The sequence below is a fragment of the Bombina bombina genome, chromosome 1 (assembly GCF_027579735.1).
Source record: "Bombina bombina isolate aBomBom1 chromosome 1, aBomBom1.pri, whole genome shotgun sequence".
In the NCBI taxonomy this organism is placed as follows: domain Eukaryota; kingdom Metazoa; phylum Chordata; class Amphibia; order Anura; family Bombinatoridae; genus Bombina; species Bombina bombina.
Window position 1 is genome coordinate 928,175,232 of NC_069499.1, and position 22,830 is coordinate 928,198,061.

Genomic DNA, 22,830 nt, shown 5'->3' on the forward strand with positions numbered 1-22,830 from the left:
TTTAAAGGCATACATCAATCATAAAAACAAGTTTGTGCATCACATGTCACATACAGTAAGGCTTCAATGTTACAGGAATGGTGAAATAAACATAGAAGAAACGTAATAACAATAATTTACATACCATGTGACCATTGTATATATGGGATGCCAATCATTTAGAAACCTTCTACATGACACCCTAGGCCACTCTCGGACCATCATAAATGATAGAAAACACGAAGGTGGAAGGAGGCACTTAAGAACAAAGGAGACCACTTTCGGATCTCATTAGTAAACCTCGATTCTATAGGGTTTTATAACGTGCTTATATAGATAGAGTGTATATTAAAAGAGAACAGTGAAGGTGCGGCATAGACTAGAGAAGCCGCATAGTTAGCCCTCCTAGACTAGGAGGTTTATTATAGAGGGGGGGGAGGTGGTTGTTTAGATGCGATAGGTAGAGTGCGTGCTTGGCCGGCGCTGTGTTTAGCCTCAATAACTAAGCCTATAGATCTGACGCTATCCATATAGCGTATGTAAAGTAGTCTCAGTGTGAGGACCATAGATAGAGGCATTAGCGTGAGACCAGCCTGCACTAAAAGCATATCTCATATTGTAAAGCAAAGTAAGGCATAACGATATCAGGAATAAACTATGTGTTAGCAGCTGACAACTTAATGATTACAATAGGAACATCAAATAAATGCTAGGATAATGAGAATACTAGTGTGGGTCCAGCAACATGGCAAATATTATGCTGCAATACTATACGACACCCCATATCGGTAGTAACCACATCATCATGCTATTATGCGGTGGGGGGGGAGATGTATGATTAAGTGTAGTCGGTAACACAAAGTGTGTGACCATGTAAAGTGACGGAACTGAATATAAGGACACGTGGGCATGCAATTACTAAGGGAGGCATAGAGGTAAGCTAAATACATATCGTTTACAGTTAAAGTTATATCCGACACAATGGCATGCACTGTGAGGAGGAACATAGCTATTTGCAACCACCTTAAACCTTCAAAAAATATTAGTATTAAGTGTGTTGCAATAGTCTGCAGTAGCAGCTAGTTAGAGCTATACCATAGGTCCCCTCCAACCACACAAACACTAAACGGGCATTAGTTAAACAATATTAATAGTTAGCATATTGTGGGACATAAATAATATCTGAGAGTTAAAATCATACCCAGTCACGAAGCATAAAGCAATATTAACACCAATGCCACTAGCCATAATACCGTTGAATTAAAATTGGTAGGGTACAGGATCTGTGTTCATATTACTAATTGAAACCATTGAAGTCCATATAGATTAAAGAAACCAAATTACAAATATATCTATAATAAGCCAAATGTAGGTTTATATTCCACTTTCTTTCTTTTTTAGGCGGGTAAACCTGATCACTCGGGCACGGGCCCTATGCCCAAGGACAGGTTCCTCTGCTATATTGAAAAGCAAGCAAGTCCTAGTGGGAAGCTGTTCCAAGTCTGAAGTCTATAAGCATAGTATTGGGAGCTATAATTATAAATTAATATATCTCATGAGCCTAATATGATTGCCAACAGTCCTGCCCAAGGATCCTAACTACAATAATGAGCTATTGGGCTAAGACAAGGCAATATCTATACTGTACCCATTTACATTTAGTTTAGTGCTGTCTAGCGGGAAGTGGGATACCTAGGATAATGAGATAAAACAGCTATGGAGTACCTCTTAACCAGGCCTACAAATAGTACACAATCTGAGCTTACTGGAACGGGGTAGTAACTATTACTTGTGAGAAATAACAGTATAGCATTACATAACAACAAACCTTAACATTCATGCAATATTAACTGAGCTCATTTGCATATGCATACTCAGTTGACCAATAAGTTTTAATGGCAGAGAACCCACGTTTAAGATCAAACTAGGTTGCTACAGACATAACATTAAACAAGCATTAACTGATAAACACTGTGTATACTTTAGATATGATACATAATAAACAAGTAGAATTAGTATCAGTGCAGCTGACATCCCACAACCAATAGACATTGACACTGGCTCATATATAATGCAACTGACATTTCACAAATTAAAATAAGTATAGCATAATCTGCTTCATAAAGTGTGAAGATCAAATCATACTCAATACCATTTGTACATAACATATTGAGGACTAAGGGGAAAATATAAACCTCTGAGAGAACTATTAAGTCACTTACCAAAGGAGGCAATGATTTCAACGAAAGCACATGGATTTGCAGTGTATGTTATATTCCAGCCGTTACTCCCCTCTAGTGGTGGAGAATGACAATTGCATCCTCTATCAAAGAATGTTACTGTAAAGCTGTTTCCCACAGCATGAATGGTTTTTATGACGGTAGCTCATGTGAAATAATTATACATAACTTAATATATAGCAAAAATATGAACCTCTAGCCCACATAACATTCAAGGGCCTCTATCACAGCGAGTAACATACAAACAAGATATAATAAATGATGACAAATTCAAACTACCAAAGCAAACGACAATAAGGTTATATAAATAGTTGACAACTACTGGTTACATCCAACCCAAACATTGAGAATGAAACATGCTTTTCTGATCTGCTCCCCTTTTAAGGCATAACGGAGTGCAGATAATACTTTATTAAGAAAAATAAATGGTACACAAGTTGATTGGTAGTGATACACTGGACTAAAAATAGAACTTGGAGACTGTGACGGGATACAGGACTTTAGTCTCTGGCAGGTCAGTGGCTGGCACCTCTGTAGCACACACCGGGACCAAGGAACTGATTTATCAAGCTCCGTATGAAGGTTAATGCCCCTGTTTCCGCGCAAACCTTCAGGCTCGCCGGAAACAGAAGTTATGAAGCAGAAGTCTAAAGACTGCTGCTCCATAACTTGTCCGCTTTCTCTGAGGCCGCAGACAGAAATCGATCCCAATCGAATATTGGCCGCAAATCTGCAGGGGGCGGCATTACACCAGCAGTTCACAAGAACTGCTGGTGCAATGATAAATGCTGACAGCGTATGCTGTCGGCATTTATTGATGTGCAGCAGACATGATACGCTACATTGTATTATGTCTGCTCGCACTATGATAAATCTACCCCCAAGTCTGGAGTAATGCCTTCTCTAGGGCCTAGGACAGGAGTACCCTCTTTAGGATCGAAGCCAGGAATAATGCCCTCTTAAGGGCTGTTGACTGGAGTGCCCTCTCTTAGGGCCAAATACTAAAGTAAGCCCTCTTTAGGAACTAGGACTGGAGTTCCCACACTAGGGTAGAAGACAGGAGTAATGCTCCTTTAGGGTCTAGGACTAGCGTGCCCACTCTAGGGCCAAAGACTGAAGTAATGCCTTCTTTAGGGCTGAGGATTGGAGTGCCCAAATTAGGGCCGAAGACTGGATATACAGGTACTGCTTTGATAGGCTGGAGACTGGATACACAGGTACTGCTGTGACAGGATGGAGACACAGAATACACTCGTACTGCTGTGACAGACTGGAGACTAAATACACAGGTACTACTGTGAGAGACTGGAGACTGGAAACACTGGTACAGCTGTGACAGGCTGGAGACGCAGAATACACAGGAACAGCTGTGACAGGTTGGAGATACAGGATACACAGGTACTGCTGTCACAGACTGGAGACACATGATTGACCGGTATTGCTGTGACTGGCTGGAGACTGGAAACACTGATACTGCAGTGACAGGCTGGAGACTGGAAACACTGATACTGCAGTGACAGGCTGGAGACTGGAAACACTGATACTGCAGTGACAGGCTGGAGACGCACGATACACAGGTAGAGCTGTGACAGGTTGGAGACACAGGATACACAGGTATTGCTGTGACAGACTGGTGTTTAGATACACTGCTACTGCTGTGACAGGCTGGAGACTGGATACACTGGTACTGCTGTGACAGGCTGGAGACTGAATACACGAGAATAGTCAGAAGAGAAGCCAAGGCTCTAAATACCAGGAAAGCAGTCCAATCTTTCATCAATCTCAGGTAAAATCCAGGAGAATAATCATTCAGCAAGCCAAGTTCAGAAACCAGAAAATCACCAACGCAGCAGGAATTCAGGTAACAGAACAGAGGCACAAACAGTGGGAAGAAACAAAATGTTTAGGGCAGGGATTTGTCTGAGAGGCAGCTTTATTTTATTTTTTTAGTATTGCTTATTAGGTAACTGTCTGCTGCTGGCAGGCAGGTGGGACTAAAGAGCACAGCCAGTACACGCAGCAGGTCTCCAAGAAAATCAGCCCAAATCAGAGCTCAAGGACAGAACAAAAGGTTGTGAACCAGGAGTCCTAGGTTCAATCCTGGACATGGTTGTGACACCTGGTGCATCAAGTCAGTAAAATGTCAACTCAGAGAGTGACAGAAAACAGTGTCTCTATCAAGGCACAGGCCTTAGGTCAATCAGATGTGACACTCTTGTATATCTTAAGACATGTTTTAATTGCCTTTTTAGCACAAGATGACAAAATATGACAGACATCTCATGTTTGGTATCAAAATAATCCTCATGATGCCACAAGGGGATTGCTAATTTGGGTATTTGTACTGATATACATAAGAAAAAAATATTAGTTCTATCATTTCAGCCATAAAATGGAGGTGACTACTTCCTTGCCCACTCTGGAAGGGGCCTGGTCAGAAACCTGACCTCAGGAAAAAAATGTATTTAAAGGGAGACAAAACAGGTTGCCAGAGTTTAAAAATCCGTATTCACTTTTGCATTCTACCAAAACAACAATAGATATAGATACAGCCATAGAAGGAAATGTGTGGGGGGAGTTTGAGCTTTACAATTCAGAAACTAAAAAGAAAGAATTAATGGCGAGGCACTGCAGTATAAATTTGCAAGTAAAGTAATTAGAGTACATATTATTATATTTTGTCTTTATCCCAACTTGTTTTATGTCCCTTTAACTGTGATTTCAACAAAATAATTTGTCATTGTGTGTGTGGGGGGGGTCTGTGTGAAAACAACTTAAGTGACAGTCTTTAATTGCCCGTTCCCTTAACACAGATATCTAGGCTCGTTATTTTATGATTCAGATAGAGCATACAATTTAAAACAACTTTCTAATGTACTTGTCATTGTATTTTACTCAATTATCTTGGTATTCTTTATTGAAGGAGCAGCAATGCACTACTGGGAGCTAGCTGAACACATAATGTGAGCCATTGACAAAATACATATATGTCAGATAAGTAGAAATGGATACAGCACCCACTACTCACAGGTGCACGGAGGGGGCTAACGAAGCCCAAACAATTCAAGTTAAAAAGGGTACTCTCCAGCAGTGAGCAAAGTGACTTTAATTTTCAAACAAAGGTCAAATACAGCAACGTTTCGGGCTAACAATAAGCCCTTTCTCAAGCATATATGTGCAGCTACCAATCACCAGCTAGCTCCCAGTAGTGTATTGCTGCTCCTGAAAATACCTTAATATGCTTTTCAACAAAAAATACTATGAGAAGGAAGAAATTTTTTTTTTAATTGCTTTATTTAAATCATGACAGTTTAATTTTGGCTTTGCTCTTGAGCCTACCTAGGCGTGTTTTTTCAATAAAGGATAACAATAGAATGAAGTAAATTAGAAAAAATAAGTTAATTGAGAAAAGTTGTTTATATTTGCATGCTCTATCGGAATCATTAAATGGTAATTTTGACTTTACTGTCCCTTTAATTGCTCATATATAATATGCATATATAAAACATTGACCCTAATGTCCCAACCACCCAGCTTTTCTCAGGAATATGTTAACGCAAGAAAAAAACCCCCAAGAGTTATTACTAACCAGTAAGTTATATACAATAAAAAATAAATTCAAATGTCCCAAAAAAACATAATTTATGTAAGAACTTACCTGATAAATTCATTTCTTTCATATTAGCAAGAGTCCATGAGCTAGTGACGTATGGGATATACATTCCTACCAGGAGGGGCAAAGTTTCCCAAACCTCAAAATGCCTATAAATACACCCCTCACCACACCCACAATTCAGTTTAACGAATAGCCAAGAAGTGGGGTGATAAGAAAGGAGCGAAAGCATCAAAAATAAGGAATTGGAATAATTGTGCTTTATACAAAAAAATCATAACCACCACAAAAAAAAGGGTGGGCCTCATGGACTCTTGCTAATATGAAAGAAATTAATTTATCAGGTAAGTTCTTACATAAATTATGTTTTCTTTCATGTAATTAGCAAGAGTCCATGAGCTAGTGACGTATGGGATAGCAGATACCCAAGATGTGGAACTTCCACGCAAGAGTCACTAGAGAGGGAGGGATAAAATAAAGATAGCCAATTCCGCTGAAAAAGATCCACAACCCAAATCAAAAAAATGAAATAATAAGCAGAAGAATCAAACTGAAACAGCTGCCTGAAGTACTTTTCTACCAAAAACTGCTTCTGAAGAAGAGAAAACATCAAAATGGTGGAATTTAGTAAAAGTATGCAAAGAAGACCAAGTTGCTGCTTTGCAAATCTGATCAACAGAAGCTTCATTCCTAAAAGCCCAGGAAGTAGAAACTGACCTAGTAGAATGAGCCGTAATCCTTTGAGGCGGGGACTTACCCGACTCCACATAAGCATGATGAATTAAAGACTTTAACCAAGATGCCAAAGAAATGGCAGAAGCCTTCTGACCTTTCCTGGAACCAGAAAAGATAACAAATAGACTAGAAGTCTTTCTGAAACCTTTAGTAGCTTCAACATAATATTTCAAAGCTCTAACCACATCCAAAGAATGTAAAGATCTTTCCAGAGAATTCTTAGGATTAGGACACAATGAAGGGACAACAATTTCTCTACTAATGTTGTTAGAATTCACAACTTTAGGTAAAAATTTAAATGAAGTCCGCAAAACCGCCTTATCCTGATGAAAAATCAGAAAAGGAGATTCACAAGAAAGAGCAGATAACTCTTCTAGCAGAACAGATGGCCAAAAGGAACAAAACTTTCCAAGAAAGTCATTTAATATCCAGAGAATGCATAGGTTCAAACGGAGGAGCCTGTAAAGCCCTCAGAACCAAATTAAGACTCCAAGGAGGAGAGATTGACTTAATGACAGGCTTGATACGAACCAAAGCCTGTACAAAACAATGAATATCAGGAAGTTTAGCAATCTTTCTGTGAAAAAGAACAGAAAGAGCAGAGATTTGTCCTTTCAAGGAACTTGCAGATAAACCCTTATCCAAACCATCCTGAAGAAACTGTAAAATTCTAGGAATTCTAAAAGAATGCCAAGAGAATTTATGAGAAGAACACCAAGAAATGTAAGTCTTCCAGACTCGGTAATAAATCTTCCTAGATACAGATTTACGAGCCTGCAACATAGTATTAATCACTGAATCAGAGAAACCTCTATGACTAAGAATCAAGCGTTCAATCTCCATACCTTCAAATTTAATGATTTGAGATCCTGATGGAAAAATGGGCCTTGAGATAGAAAGTCTGGCCTTATCAGGTAAGTTCTTACATAAATTATGTTTTCTTTCATGTAATTAGCAAGAGTCCATGAGCTAGTGACGTATGGGATAGCAGATACCCAAGATGTGGAACTTCCACGCAAGAGTCACTAGAGAGGGAGGGATAAAATAAAGACAGCCAATTCCGCTGAAAAAGATCCACAACCCAAATCAAAAAAATGAAATAATAAGCAGAAGAATCAAACTGAAACAGCTGCCTGAAGTACTTTTCTACCAAAAACTGCTTCTGAAGAAGAGAAAACATCAAAATGGTGGAATTTAGTAAAAGTATGCAAAGAAGACCAAGTTGCTGCTTTGCAAATCTGATCAACAGAAGCTTCATTCCTAAAAGCCCAGGAAGTAGAAACTGACCTAGTAGAATGAGCCGTAATCCTTTGAGGCGGGGACTTACCCGACTCCACATAAGCATGATGAATTAAAGACTTTAACCAAGATGCCAAAGAAATGGCAGAAGCCTTCTGACCTTTCCTGGAACCAGAAAAGTTAACAAATAGACTAGAAGTCTTTCTGAAACCTTTAGTAGCTTCAACATAATATTTCAAAGCTCTAACCACATCCAAAGAATATAAAGATCTTTCCAGAGAATTCTTAGGATTAGGACACAATGAAGGGACAACAATTTCTCTACTAATGTTGTTAGAATTCACAACTTTAGGTAAAAATTTAAATGAAGTCCGCAACACCGCCTTATCCTGATGAAAAATCAGAAAAGGAGATTCACAAGAAAGAGCAGATAACTCTTCTAGCAGAACAGATGGCCAAAAGGAACAAAACTTTCCAAGAAAGTCATTTAATATCCAGAGAATGCATAGGTTCAAACGGAGGAGCCTGTAAAGCCCTCAGAACCAAATTAAGACTCCAAGGAGGAGAGATTGACTTAATGACAGGCTTGATACGAACCAAAGCCTGTACAAAACAATGAATATCAGGAAGTTTAGCAATCTTTCTGTGAAAAAGAACAGAAAGAGCAGAGATTTGTCCTTTCAAGGAACTTGCAGATAAACCCTTATCCAAACCATCCTGAAGAAACTGTAAAATTCTAGGAATTCTAAAAGAATGCCAAGAGAATTTATGAGAAGAACACCAAGAAATGTAAGTCTTCCAGACTCGGTAATAAATCTTCCTAGATACAGATTTACGAGCCTGCAACATAGTATTAATCACTGAATCAGGGAAACCTCTATGACTAAGAATCAAGCGTTCAATCTCCATACCTTCAAATTTAATGATTTGAGATCCTGATGGAAAAATGGGCCTTGAGATAGAAAGTCTGGCCTTATCAGGTAAGTTCTTACATAAATTATGTTTTCTTTCATGTAATTAGCAAGAGTCCATGAGCTAGTGACGTATGGGATAGCAGATACCCAAGATGTGGAACTTCCACGCAAGAGTCACTAGAGAGGGAGGGATAAAATAAAGACAGCCAATTCCGCTGAAAAAGATCCACAACCCAAATCAAAAAAATGAAATAATAAGCAGAAGAATCAAACTGAAACAGCTGCCTGAAGTACTTTTCTACCAAAAACTGCTTCTGAAGAAGAGAAAACATCAAAATGGTGGAATTTAGTAAAAGTATGCAAAGAAGACCAAGTTGCTGCTTTGCAAATCTGATCAACAGAAGCTTCATTCCTAAAAGCCCAGGAAGTAGAAACTGACCTAGTAGAATGAGCCATAATCCTTTGAGGCGGGGACTTACCCGACTCCACATAAGCATGATGAATTAAAGACTTTAACCAAGATGCCAAAGAAATGGCAGAAGCCTTCTGACCTTTCCTGGAACCAGAAAAGATAACAAATAGACTAGAAGTCTTTCTGAAACCTTTAGTAGCTTCAACATAATATTTCAAAGCTCTAACCACATCCAAAGAATATAAAGCTCTTTCCAGAGAATTCTTAGGATTAGGACACAATGAAGGGACAACAATTTCTCTACTAATGTTGTTAGAATTCACAACTTTAGGTAAAAATTTAAATGAAGTCCGCAACACCGCCTTATCCTGATGAAAAATCAGAAAAGGAGATTCACAAGAAAGAGCAGATAACTCTTCTAGCAGAAGAGATGGCCAAAAGGAACAAAACTTTCCAAGAAAGTCATTTAATATCCAGAGAATGCATAGGTTCAAACGGAGGAGCCTGTAAAGCCCTCAGAACCAAATTAAGACTCCAAGGAGGAGAGATTGACTTAATGACAGGCTTGATACGAACCAAAGCCTGTACAAAACAATGAATATCAGGAAGTTTAGCAATCTTTCTGTGAAAAAGAACAGAAAGAGCAGAGATTTGTCCTTTCAAGGAACTTGCAGATAAACCCTTATCCAAACCATCCTGAAGAAACTGTAAAATTCTAGGAATTCTAAAAGAATGCCAAGAGAATTTATGAGAAGAACACCAAGAAATGTAAGTCTTCCAGACTCGGTAATAAATCTTCCTAGATACAGATTTACGAGCCTGCAACATAGTATTAATCACTGAATCAGAGAAACCTCTATGACTAAGAATCAAGCGTTCAATCTCCATACCTTCAAATTTAATGATTTGAGATCCTGATGGAAAAATGGGCCTTGAGATAGAAAGTCTGGCCTTAACGGAAGTGTCCAAGGTTGGCAACTGGCCATCCGGACGAGATCCGCATACCAAAACCTGTGAGGCTATGCTGGAGCCACCAACAGTACAAACGAACGCTCCATTAGGATTTTGGAAATTACTTTTGGAAGAAGAACTAGAGGCGGAAAGATATAAGCAGGTTGATAATTCCAAGGAAGCGACAACGCGTCCACTGCTTCCGCCTGAGGATCCCTGGATCTGGACAGATACCTGGGAAGTTTTTTGTTTAGATGAGAGGCCATCAGATCTATTTCTGGAAGTCCCCAGATTTGAACAATCTGAAGAAATACCTCTGAGTGAAGAGACCATTCGCCCGGATGTAGCGTCTGGCGACTGAGATAATCCGCTTCCCAATTGTCTATACCTGGGATGTGAACCGCAGAAATTAGACAAGAGCTGGATTCCGCCCATACAAGTATCCGAGATACTTCTTTCATAGCCTCAGGACTGTGAGTCCCTCCTTGATGATTGACATACGCCACGGTTGTGACATTGTCTGTCTGAAAACAAATAAACGATTCTCTCTTCAGAAGAGGCCAGAACTGAAGAGCTCTGAAAATCGCACGGAGTTCCAAAATGTTGATTGGTAATCTCGCCTTCTGAGATTCCCAAACCCCCTGCGCTGTCAGAGATCGCCATACAGCTCCCCAACCTGAAAGACTTGCATATGTTGAGGTCACAGTCCAGGTTGGACGAACAAAAGAAGCCCCTTGAATTAAACGATGGTGATCCAACCACCAAGTCAGAGAAGATCGAACATTGGGATTTAAGGATATTAATTGTGATATCTTTGTATAATCCCTGCACCATTGGTTCAGCATACACAGCTGAAGAGGTCTCATGTGAAAACGAGCAAAAGGGATCGCGTCCAATGCAGCAGTCATGAGACCTAGAATTTCCATGCACAAAGCTACCAAAGGGAACGATTGAGACTGAAGGTTTCGACAAGCTGAAACTAATTTCAGACGTCTCTTTTCTGTTAGAGACAAAGTCATGGACACTGAATCTATTTTAAACCCAAAAAGGTTACCTTTGTCTGAGGAATCAAGGAACTCTTTGGTAAATTGATCCTCCAACCATGTCTTTGAAGAAACAACACAAGTTGATTCGTATGAGATTCTGCAGAATGTAAAGACTGAGCAAGTACCAAGATATTGTCGAAATAAGGAAATACCGCAATACCCTGTTCTCTGATTACAGAGAGAAGGGCACCGAGAACCTTTGAAAAGATCCTTGGAGCTGTTGCTAGGCCAAACGGAAGAGCAACAAACTGGTAATGCTTGTCTAGAAAAGAGAATCTCAGGAACTGATAGTGATCTGGATGAATTGGAATATGAAGATATGCATCCTGTAAGTCTATTGTAGACATATAATGCCCTTGCTGAACAAAAGGCAGAATAGTCCTTATAGTCACCATTTTGAATGTTGGTATTCTTACATAACGATTCAAAATTTTTAGATCCAGAACTGGTTTGAAGGAATTCTCCTTCTTTGGTACAATGAATAGATTTGAGTAAAACACCAGACCCTGTTCCAGAACTGGAACTGGCATAATTACCCCAGCTGACTCTAGGTCTGAAACACATTTCAGAAACGCCTGAGCCTTTACTGGGTTTACTGGGATGCGTGAGAGAAAAAATCTTCTCACAGGCGGCCTTACCTTGAAACCTATTCTGTACCCTTGTGAAACAATGTTCTGAATCCAAAGACTGTGAATCGAATTGATCCAAACATCTTTGAAAAATCGTAACCTGCCCCCTACCAGCTGTGCTGGAATGAGGGCCGCACCTTCATGCGGATTTAGGGGCTGGTTTTGACTTTCGAAAAGGCTTGAATTTATTCCAGACTGGAGAAGGTTTCCAAACGGAAACTGTTCCTTTAGAGGAAGGGTCAGGCTTTTGTTCCTTATTCTGACGAAAGGAACGATTAGCAGCCCTATATTTACCTTTAGATTTTTTGTCCTGAGGCAAAAAGGCTCCCTTCTCCCCAGTATCAGTTGAAATTATTGAATCCAACTGAGAACCAAATAATTTATTACCTTGGAAAGAAAGAGAAAGCAATGTAGACTTAGAAGTCATATCTGCATTCCAAGATTTAAGCCATAAAGCTCTTCTAGCTAAAATAGCTAAAGACATATACCTGACATCAACTCTAATGATATCAAAAATGGCATCACAAACAAAGTTATTAGCATGTTGAAGAAGTTTAACAATGCTATAAGCATTATGGTCTGACACTTGTTGCACCAAAGCCTCCAACCAAAAAGTGGAAGCTGCAGCAACATCAGCCAAAGAAATAGCAGGCCTAAGAAGATTACCTGAACATAAATAAGCCTTCCTTAGAAAGGATTCAAGCTTCCTATCTAAAGGATCCTTAAACAAAGTACTATCTGCCGTAGGGATAGTAGTACGTTTAGCAAGAGTAGAGATAGCCCCATCAACTTTGGGGATTTTCTCCCAAAACTCTAATCTGTCAGATGGCAAAGGGTACAATTTCTTAAACCTTGGTGAAGGAGTAAATGAAGTACCCAGACTATTCCATTCCCTAGAAATTACTTCTGAAATAGCATCAGGAACTGGAAAAACTTCTGGAATAACTACATGAGGTTTAAAAACTGAATTTAAACGCTTATTAGTTTTAATATCAAGAGGACTAGACTCCTCCATATCTAATGCAATCAACACTTCTTTAAGTAAAGAACGAATAAACTCCATCTTAAATAAATATGAAGATTTATCAGTGTCAATATCTGAGGCAGAATCTTCTGAACCAGAGAGATCCTCATCAGAAATAGATAAGTCAGAATGATGGCGGTCATTTAAAAATTCATCTGAAATATGAGAAGTTTTAAAAGACCTTTTACGTTTACTGGAAGGAGGAATAACAGATAGAGCCTTCCTAATAGAATTAGAAACAAATTCTCTTACATTAACAGGAACATCCTGAACATTAAATGTTGAAGGAACAACAACAGGTAATGGATTATTACTAATGGAGACACTATCTGCGTTAGAAAGTTTATCATGACAACTAACACAAACTACAGCCGGAGGAACAGTTACCAAAAGTTTACAACAAATGCACTTAGCTTTGGTAGAACCAACATCAGGCAGCGTCTTTCCAGAAGTAGATTCTGATCCAGGGTCAGGTTGTGACATCTTGCAATATGTAATAGAAAAAACAACATATAAAGAAAAATTATCAAATTCCTTAAATGACAGTTTCAGGAATGGGAAAAAATGCAAAACAAACAAGCCTCTAGCAACTAGAAGCAATAAAAAATGAGACTGAAATAATGTGAAAAAACTGGCGCCAAGAATGACGCCCACTTTTTTTGGTGCCAAGAATGACGCCCACATTATTTGGCGCCAAAAACACCGCCCACATTTTTTGGCGCAAAAAAACGTCTGTAACACACATGCGTCAAAAATGACGCAACCACGTGAAAACTTCTGGCGTTAACTATGGTGCCGGAAATGACGAAATTTTGCGTCAAAAAAGTTTGCGCCAAAAATGACGCAATAAATTGAAGCATTTTCTGAACCCCGCGAGCCTAACAGCCCCCAAGGAAAAAAGTCAATTGAAATTTTGAAGGTAAGAAAAAATATTTATTCATATGCATTTTCCCAAAAAATGAAACTGACAGTCTGAAAGAAGGAATACTGATTATCCTGAATCAAGGCAAATATAAGTTTAAGACATATATTTAGAACTTTACATATATAGTGCCCAACCATAGCTTTGAGTGTCATAAATAGAAATAAGATTTACTTACCCCAAGACACTCATCTACATATAGTAGATAGCGAAACCAGTACTGAAACGAGAATCAGTAGAGGTAATGGTATATAAGAGTATATCGTTGATCTGAAAAGGGAGGTAAGAGATGAATCTCTACGACCGATAACAGAGAACCTATGAAATAGACCCCGTAGAAGAAGACCATTGAATTCAAATAGGCAATACTCTCTTCACATCCCTCTGACATTCACTGCACTCTGAGAGGAAAACCGGGCTTCAGCCTGCTGCGAAGCGCATATCAACGTAGAAATCTAGCACAAACTTACTTCACCACCTCCACGGGAGGCAAAGTTTGTAAAACTGAATTGTGGGTGTGGTGAGGGGTGTATTTATAGGCATTTTAAGGTTTGGGAAACTTTGCCCCTCCTGGTAGGAATGTATATCCCATACGTCACTAGCTCATGGACTCTTGCCAATTACATGAAAGAAAATGTAATATAGTACTATGCATCCAAACTCACTATATGTGATATATATTCTTCTGTCCTGCAGTTCCTTTATTCACATTAAACAGATAAATAAAAAGGATTTGTGTCTGCAAAAAATACTGCTCATATTGGGCAGAGCTGCTAAATCTCTGAGTAATGTGCCTTTTATTATAACATCTGGTAGGACAGGATAAAAGGTTTATTAGCAGATAAAATATTAAATGCAGACACCAGTCACATAGAGGCCCATTTATCAAGCTCCGAACAGAGCTTGTGGGCCCGTGTTTCTGGCGAGTCTGAAGACTCGCCAGAAACAGCAGTTATGAAGCAGCGGTCCAAAGGAATCGCCGGAAATCAACCCAATCGAATATGATCGGGTTGATTGACACCTCCCTGCTGGCGGCTGGCCGCGAGTCAGCGGGGGGCGGCGTTGTGAGCTGCTGGTTCAATGCTGAATACGGAGAGCGTATTGCTCTCCGCATTCAGCGAGGTCTTGCAGACCTGATCCGCACTGTCGGATCAGGTCCGCAAGACCTTTGATAAATAGGCCACTTAGGGTAATAACTTCCACGCTGTGGGAAATACTGTATCATTACAAATGAAACAATGATATATGCCAAAAAATATTAAAGAACCATTAAAGGGACATGAAACACAACATTTTCCTTTCATGATTCAGATATAGATAACAATTTTAAACAACATTCCAATTTACTTCTATTATCTAATTTGCTTATTTTTTTTAGCTATCCTTTGTTGTAAATAGCAATGCACATGGGTGAGCCAATCACACGAGGCATCTATGTGCAGCCAGTAATCAGCAGCTACTGAGCCTATTTATATATGCTTTTCAACAAAGGATATCAACAGAATAAATACAATTAGATAATAGATATAAATTGGAAAGTTGTTTTAAATTGCATGCTCTTTAATGAAATAAATAATTTGGGTTTCATATCCCTTTAAATACAATACAAATACATAATAAACTGCAATAACAATGCAATAACATTTACTTTATATTTTAATGAGCTGTAGTTTTTTTTTTTACTTTTTGTTTCCCTGTATCATATGGCACCTATCAGCGAATCACAGACTCAGATGCATATATACTGCAAACTCCGTCACATGCCCAGTAGGAGCTGGTCTGACTCATGAAAGTTTAATTTTGCCTTTATTGTAACCTTAAAGGGACAGGAAACAATAACATTTTCTTTCATGATTCAGATAGAACATACAATTTTGAACAACTTCACAATTTACTTCTATGATCAAATTAGCTTTATTCTCTTGTTATCCTTTGCTGAAGGAGCAGCATTGCACTTCTGGCAGCTAGCTGAACACATCTAGTTATCCAATCACAAGAGAAAAATATGTGCAGGCACCAATCAACAGCTAGCTCCCACTAGTGTAGGATATGTGCGTATTCTTTTTCAACAAGGGATACCAAGAGAACAAAGCACATTAGAAAATAGAAGTGAATTTAAAAGTATCTTAAAATTGCATGCTCTAGCTGAATCATGTACGTTTCATTTTGACTTCCCTATCCCTTTAAAGGGACAGTCAAGTAAAAAAAAACGGTCATGTTTCAAATAGGTCATGTAATTTTAAACAACTTTCCAATTTACTTTTATCACTAATTTTGCTTTGTTCTCTTGGTATTCTTAGTTGAGGCTCATATGCTAATTTCTTAGACCTTGAAGGCCGCCTCTAATCTAAATGAATTTTGATAGTTTTTCACCACTGGAGGGCATTAGTTCACGTGTTTCATATAGATAACATTGAGCTCATGCACATGAATTTACCATGGCGACAGCTCTGATTGGCTAAAATGCAAGTCTGTCAAAAGAACTGAAATAAGGGGGCAGTCTGCTGAGGCTTAGATACAAGGTAATTACAGAGGTAAAACGTGTATAATTATAACTGTGTTGGTTATGCAAAACTGGGGAATTGGTAATTAAGGGATTATCTATCTTTTAAAACAACAAAAATTCTGGGGTTGACTGTCCCTTTAAGTACATCTGAATATTTCCTTTTCCATTCTGGGATAGAATAAGCTTATTCAGCCTAAGACTCGTGGGCCTCAATGTTTAAATTTTATCTGGCCTCCCTCTCTTCCAAACAGAGAACTGTGTCTGACCCCTGGAGGTATTTTGTAACAGTTTGTAATGCAGCAATATTCCTATTCACAGCAACATTTTGCTATTGCTCATTTCAATTATGTTTCTGTATTATTCTAGGATAGTTTTGTTTTGATTAAGTTTGCTCACTAGCCTTGTGAGAGTGAAAAAAAATATATAGCTTCTTAATGAAAGAGATTAAATAACCCTGTATTATGTGTCTCCTCATAGAGAAAATTACAAAACAAGTACTAGAACATATTACACATTTGGAGAAAATGGAGTCTTTGTGCTGTGTAATGTGCTGCTGTAGGCTATTGATTATTCAGTTATCACACTAAGGAGGCGTAGTATCATAAGAGGTCCCGTTATTCATATGAATTTAACACATGACCTTAGACTGTGCGTCTTTGTAGTTAATAAAAGAATGGCGGAATAATTTAGCCAAGTTAAAGGGACACAAAACCCAATTGTATTTCATTCAGATAGAGAATGCAATTTTAAGCAACTTTCTAATTTACCCCTATTATACATTTTTCTTCGTTCTCTTAGTATCTTTATTTGAAAAAGCAGGAATCTAAGCTTAAGAGCCAGACCATTTTTGGTTCAGCACCTGGGTAGTGCTTGCTGATTGGTGGCTACATTTAAACAAAAATCAGCAAGCACTACCAAGGTGCTGAACCAAAAATGTGCCCGGCTCCTATGCTTACATTCCTAACGTTTTTTACTAAATATAGCAAGAGAAAGAAAAAAAATATATAATAGGAGTAAATTATAAAGTTGCTTAAAATTGCATGCTCTATCTGAATCATGGAAGAAAAAAATTGGGTTCAGTGTCCCTTTAAGTGTGATGGGGTTGCAGAACAATTCAGCATTACAATTCCACTGTCCTCCCACAAATGAAAATGATTTTCCTGCAGTAATATAACACACTTTAATCTCTATTGTTGAACTTTTTTTTGTGTGTGGCATCTGTGAGACAGAACATGCTCCACCTCCAGAAATAATAATGCATATTAAATTGTTTTTTATTTGCTTCTTTTACAATAAATTACATTGTAATTGATTATCGATGTGCGGCAGACATTATCCGCTACAGCGGATCATGTCCGCTCTCACATTGTTAAATCGGCCCCCCATGAGGCATGTCCTTGGAGACTAATAAAGCTGGGGGAGTTGCCCTTATTAGCCAATAAGCAACACTTTTGAGCTGTGAACAAATATTGGATTCTTACTTGCTTCAATAGTAATTTATTTAAACAATAATATTTAAATGATTTCCATTTGTTGTGACATATTTAGTTTCTGCTTTTTCAAATGAATGGTAGAAAGCTTTTGAGTTTAAAGGCAAAGAAATGTAGAATTAAAAACTATATTTAAGTAAAATACATAACTACCTTTCATATTGTGTGAGAAATAAAAGTAATATTTGTTGAAAAGTTTGGACCGTCATATCCCGTTTTCCATTATTTACGTTACTTATCCTCTTTCCCACTCTTCTACTAAGGTCTCCTCCGTTACAAAATCAGATCACTAAGATGGAAAACTTTAAAGGGACACTGAACACAATTTTTTTCTTTTGTGATTCAGATAGAGCATGCAATTTTAAGCAACTTTCTAATTTACTCCAAATATCAATTTTTCTTCGTTCTCTTGGTATCTTTATCTGAAAAAGAAGGCATCTAAGCTTTTTTTAGGTTCAGAACTCTGGACAGCACTTTTTTACTGGTGGGTGAATTTATCCACCAATCAGCAAGGACAACCCAGGTTGTTCACCACAAATGGGCCGGCATCTAAACTTACATTCTTGCATTTCAAATAAAGATACCAAGAGAATGAAGACAATTTGATAATAGGAGTAAATTAGAAAGTTGCTTAAAATGTTATGCTCTATCTGAATCACAAAAGAAAAAAATTTGTGTTCAGTGTCACTTTAATGCTATCTTCATGCTGTCTTCTTTCTGCCTGTGCTCAGGTGTCGGTTAGGGTTGCCTCCTCCATCTTTTCCTGGACAGTTATGAGTTACACATGCTGCAGGGTGTGCAGGGAGGAACATGAATAGTGCTGTCCGCAGGCACTATTCATGTGCTGTCCAGGGGCACAATGCATGTTCCTCTTTGCACACCATGAAGCATGTGTAACTCATAACTGTCCAGGAAAACAGGCCAACCCTAGTGTAGGTACTGAGAGAAGGCAGCGTACGTGTACACTGTCCCTTTAAATTGTCTATTTTACAGGTGGATGAAGACCAGTACCATGCTCTCACTAATATTCAGTCCTCACTGCTTAACGAATTGGTCAGTGCCGACAGTGGCAATGATGGTCTACTGACACAAAAGCAATTCAGGTAAGATATAAATACCAACTCTATAGACACTTTAATCTAGCAGTGTGTGTACAATACTGCTCTGCTTTTAGATATGTTTTTAGATTTTCTTCTGAGCAGCTGAATTGCATAGTTCTGAATATGAGGCTCTACAATGCAACTTTATGTATTCTCAGTCACCACCCTTCATTGTCTATTACACTGGTTTTCCAACCTGTCCTCGGACCTCCCAAACAGGACAGATTTTGAGTATATCTGAACTGGAGCACAGGTGACATAATCAGCTCAGTAGTAAACGTGGTTATTTTATCTCTCATTCAAGGTAATCCTAAAAATCTGGCTTGTTGGGGAGGCCTGAGTACAGGTTTGAAAACCAGTGGTCTATTTTAAAGAATAATCATCACTACGTGTTAAAGCTGGTGAGGGAATCTTTCCATAATATTTATATGAACAGTGCACCATTGACATCTTAGAAGTACTTTCATGTGTTCAATAAAACCAAGATTTTTTATTATTTTAATAGCAAAGTGCACAAAAGTTGCTTGAATCAGTCAAAAAAGATAAATGCCCCAGAAAAGTAACTTTTATTTTAAGGAAAAGGTCTGTTACTCATATAATCCTCAATGATCAGTGTAAGCAAATGAATTAATACAGATTCAATGATGTAGAATTTACTAAAGTAAAACAACATGCATCGTATACATTTAAGAAAACTGCTAACAGTTTTAGTAACCAAACAATAATCTGGAATGATAGGCAGTTTGTAATTATCAGAACTATTGCAGTGTAGTGTCTGAGTGAAGTAATACAGCCTTCGAAAGAGGCAAAAAGTCTTTTTTTTCCCAAGATTCAGTTAATTTAAAGGAACATAAGAGTAGCCTTATTGCTCGTATTACGAGTTGAAAGTAAACACGATCACTTGAGCACAATCATGATTTACGTTAGAATGATTACCGCGACTTCAGAACTCTGGTTAACTGTTTTGCAAAACTAAAAAGTAGCACAAAACACTTAAAAAATACATTAAGTACAGTTACACTCATAATAACACTATCTAATAAAGATTATAAAGAAAAATATTGCACTCAAGTTATAAAGGGTCAAAGATATGAGATCTCAGATGTTAGAAAAAAAAGAAAATGTATGCTTACCTGATAAATTTGTTTCTTTTTAGATACGATGAGTCCACGGATTTCATCCTTACTTGTGGGATTACGCCTCCTGGCCAGTAGGAGGAGGCAAAGAGCACCACAGCAGAGCTGTATATATAGCTCCTCCCTTCCCTCCCACTTCAGTCATTCGACCGAAGTTAGGAAGAGAAAGGAAAAGGCAAGGTGCAGAGGTGACTGAAGTTTAACAAAAAATAAAGACCTGTCTCATAGAAACAGGGCGAGCCGTGGACTCATCGTATCTAAAAAGAAACAAATTTATCAGGTAAGCATAAATTTTCTTTTCTTTTTAAAGATACAATGAATCCACAGATTTCATCCTTGTGGGAAACAATACCAAAGCTATAGTACACGGATGAAAAGGGAGGGACAAGACAGGAAACCTAAACGGAAGGCACCACTGCTTGAAGAACTTTCCTCCCAAAAACAGTCTTAGCCGAGGCAAAGGTATCCAATTTGGAAAATTTGAAAAAAGTGTGAAGAGACGACCAAGTTGCTGCTTTGCAAATATGTTCAACAGAAGCATCATTTTTGAATGCCGATGAGGAAGCCTTAGTGGAATGAGCCGTAATTCATTCAGGAGGCTGCTGTCTAGCAGTCTCATATGCAAAACGGATGATACTCTTGAGCCAAAAAGAAAGAGAGGTAGCCGTAGCTTTCTGACCCCTACGTGTCCCTGAAAAAAACAACAAACAAAGAAGACGTTTGTCGAAAATCCTTCGTCGCTTGTAAGTAAAACTTTAAAGCACGAACTACGTCTAAATTATGTAACAGACGTTCCTTCTTAGAAGAAGGATTAGGACACAATGAAGGAACAACAATCTCCTGATGTATATTCTTGTTTGAAACAACTTTAGGAAGAAAACCAGGTTTAGTACGTAACACCACCTTATCCGCATGGAAAATAAGATAAGGAGAATCATACTGCAATGCCGAAAGCTCAGATACTCTTCGAGCAGAAGAAATAGCAACCAAAAATAAAACTTTCCAAGATAATAACTTAATATCTACGGAATGCATAGGTTCAAACGGAACTCCTTGAAGAACTCTAAGAACTAAATTCAAACTCCAAGGAGGAGCAATTGGTCTAAATACAGGCCTGATTCTAGTCAGAGCCTGACAAAAAGATTGAACATCTGAAACACCTGCCAGACGCTTGTGTAACAAAATAGATAAAGCAGAAATCTGTCCCTTTAAGGAACTTGCTGATAACCCCTTCTCCAATCCTTCTTGGAGAAAAGATAAAATCTTGGGAATCCTAACCCTACTCCATGCGTAGCCCTTGGATTCACACCAATAAAGATATTTACGCCATATCTTATGGTAAATTTTCCTAGTAACAGGTTTACGTGCCTGAATTAAGGTATCTATGACCGAATCAGAAAAACCTTGCTTAGATAAAATTAAGCATTCAATCTCCAAGCAGTCAGCTGCAGAGAAACTCGATTCGGATGATGGAAAGGACCCTGAATGAGAAGGTCTTTCCTCAATGGGAGCTTTCATGGTGGCTGAGATGACATGTCCACCAGATCGGCATACCAAATCCTGCAAGGCCATGCAGGGGCGATGGGAATCACCGAAACCCTCTCCTGTTTGACTTGAGCCCGGGGAAGGAGAACAAATGGAGGGAATACATAAGCTAGGCTGAAAGACCAAGGCACTGCCAAGGCATCTATCAACTCGGCCTGGGGATCCCTGGACCTGGACCCGTATCTCGGAAGCTTGGCATTCTGACGCGATGCCATGAGATCCAACTCTGGCCTGTCCCTTCTGAGAATCAGGTTGGAAAATACCTCCGGATGGAGTTCCCACTCTCTCGGATGAAATGTCTGCTCAGAAAATCTGCTTCCCAGTTTTCCACCCCTGGGATGTGGATTGCTGACAGATGGCAGGAGTGAGACTCCGCCCACTGTATTATCTTGGCTACTTCTGTCATCGCTAAGGAACTCCTTGTTCCTCACTGATGATTGATGTACGCTACCATCGTTATGTTGTCTGACTGGAATCTGATGAATTGAGCCGAAGCCAACTGAGGCCAAGCCCGAAGCGCATTGAATATTGCTCTCAACTCTAAGATATTGATGGGAAGGAGAGACTCTGCCCTTAGAGAGTTCCAGACTGATCCCCATCCTAACAGGCTGGCATCCGTTGTCACTATCACCCATGAGGGTCTGCGGAAGCATGTCCCCTGGGATAGATGATCCAGCGACAACCACCATAGAAGAGAGTCCCTTGTCTCCTGATCTAGATTTATCTGAGGAGACAAATATGTATAATCCCCATTCCACTACCTGAGCATGCTTAATTGCAGAGACCTGAGATGAAAATGAGCAAATGGAACGATATCCATTGCTGCCACCATCAATCCGATTACCTCCATGCACTGAGCTACCGACGGACAAGGATTGGACTGGTTGATTCGACATGTATGCAGAATCTTTAACTTTCTGACCTCCATCAGAAAAATCTTCATTGAAATAGAGTCGATTAGGGTTCCCAGAAAGGATACTCTTGTCTGAGGAACCAACAAACTCTTCCCCAGGTTTACCTTCCATCCGTGGGCCCTTAGGAAAGAAAGCACAACGTCGGTATGGGACCTTGCCAGATGAAACAATGATGCCTGGATCAGTATATCGTCCAGATAAGGCGCCACCACGATGCCTCGCGGCCTTAGAACCGCCAATAAAGAGCCCAGAACTTTTGTGAAAATTCTGGGCGCCGTGGCCAGACCGAAAGGAAGGACCACAAACTGATAATGTTTGTCCAGAAAGGCAAACCTCAGGAACTTGTGATGATCTCTGTGGATAGGAACATGAAGATATGCATCCTTTAGATCCACTGTTGACATAAATTGACCTTCCTGAATTAACGTAAGAATG

The 22,830-nt window shown here is 39.0% G+C and overlaps 1 protein-coding gene across 1 annotated transcript in view; it reads left to right on the forward strand.

Moving 5' to 3' along the window:
- The window catches only part of TSNAXIP1 (translin associated factor X interacting protein 1), a 168,647-nt gene that overhangs the window by 131,911 nt on the left and 13,906 nt on the right, over positions 1-22,830 (forward strand). Inside the window, exon 13 of the mRNA XM_053715909.1 lies at positions 18,694-18,803. Coding sequence (XP_053571884.1) covers positions 18,694-18,803 — 110 coding nt within the window. The remainder of the gene's footprint in view (positions 1-18,693; positions 18,804-22,830) is intronic.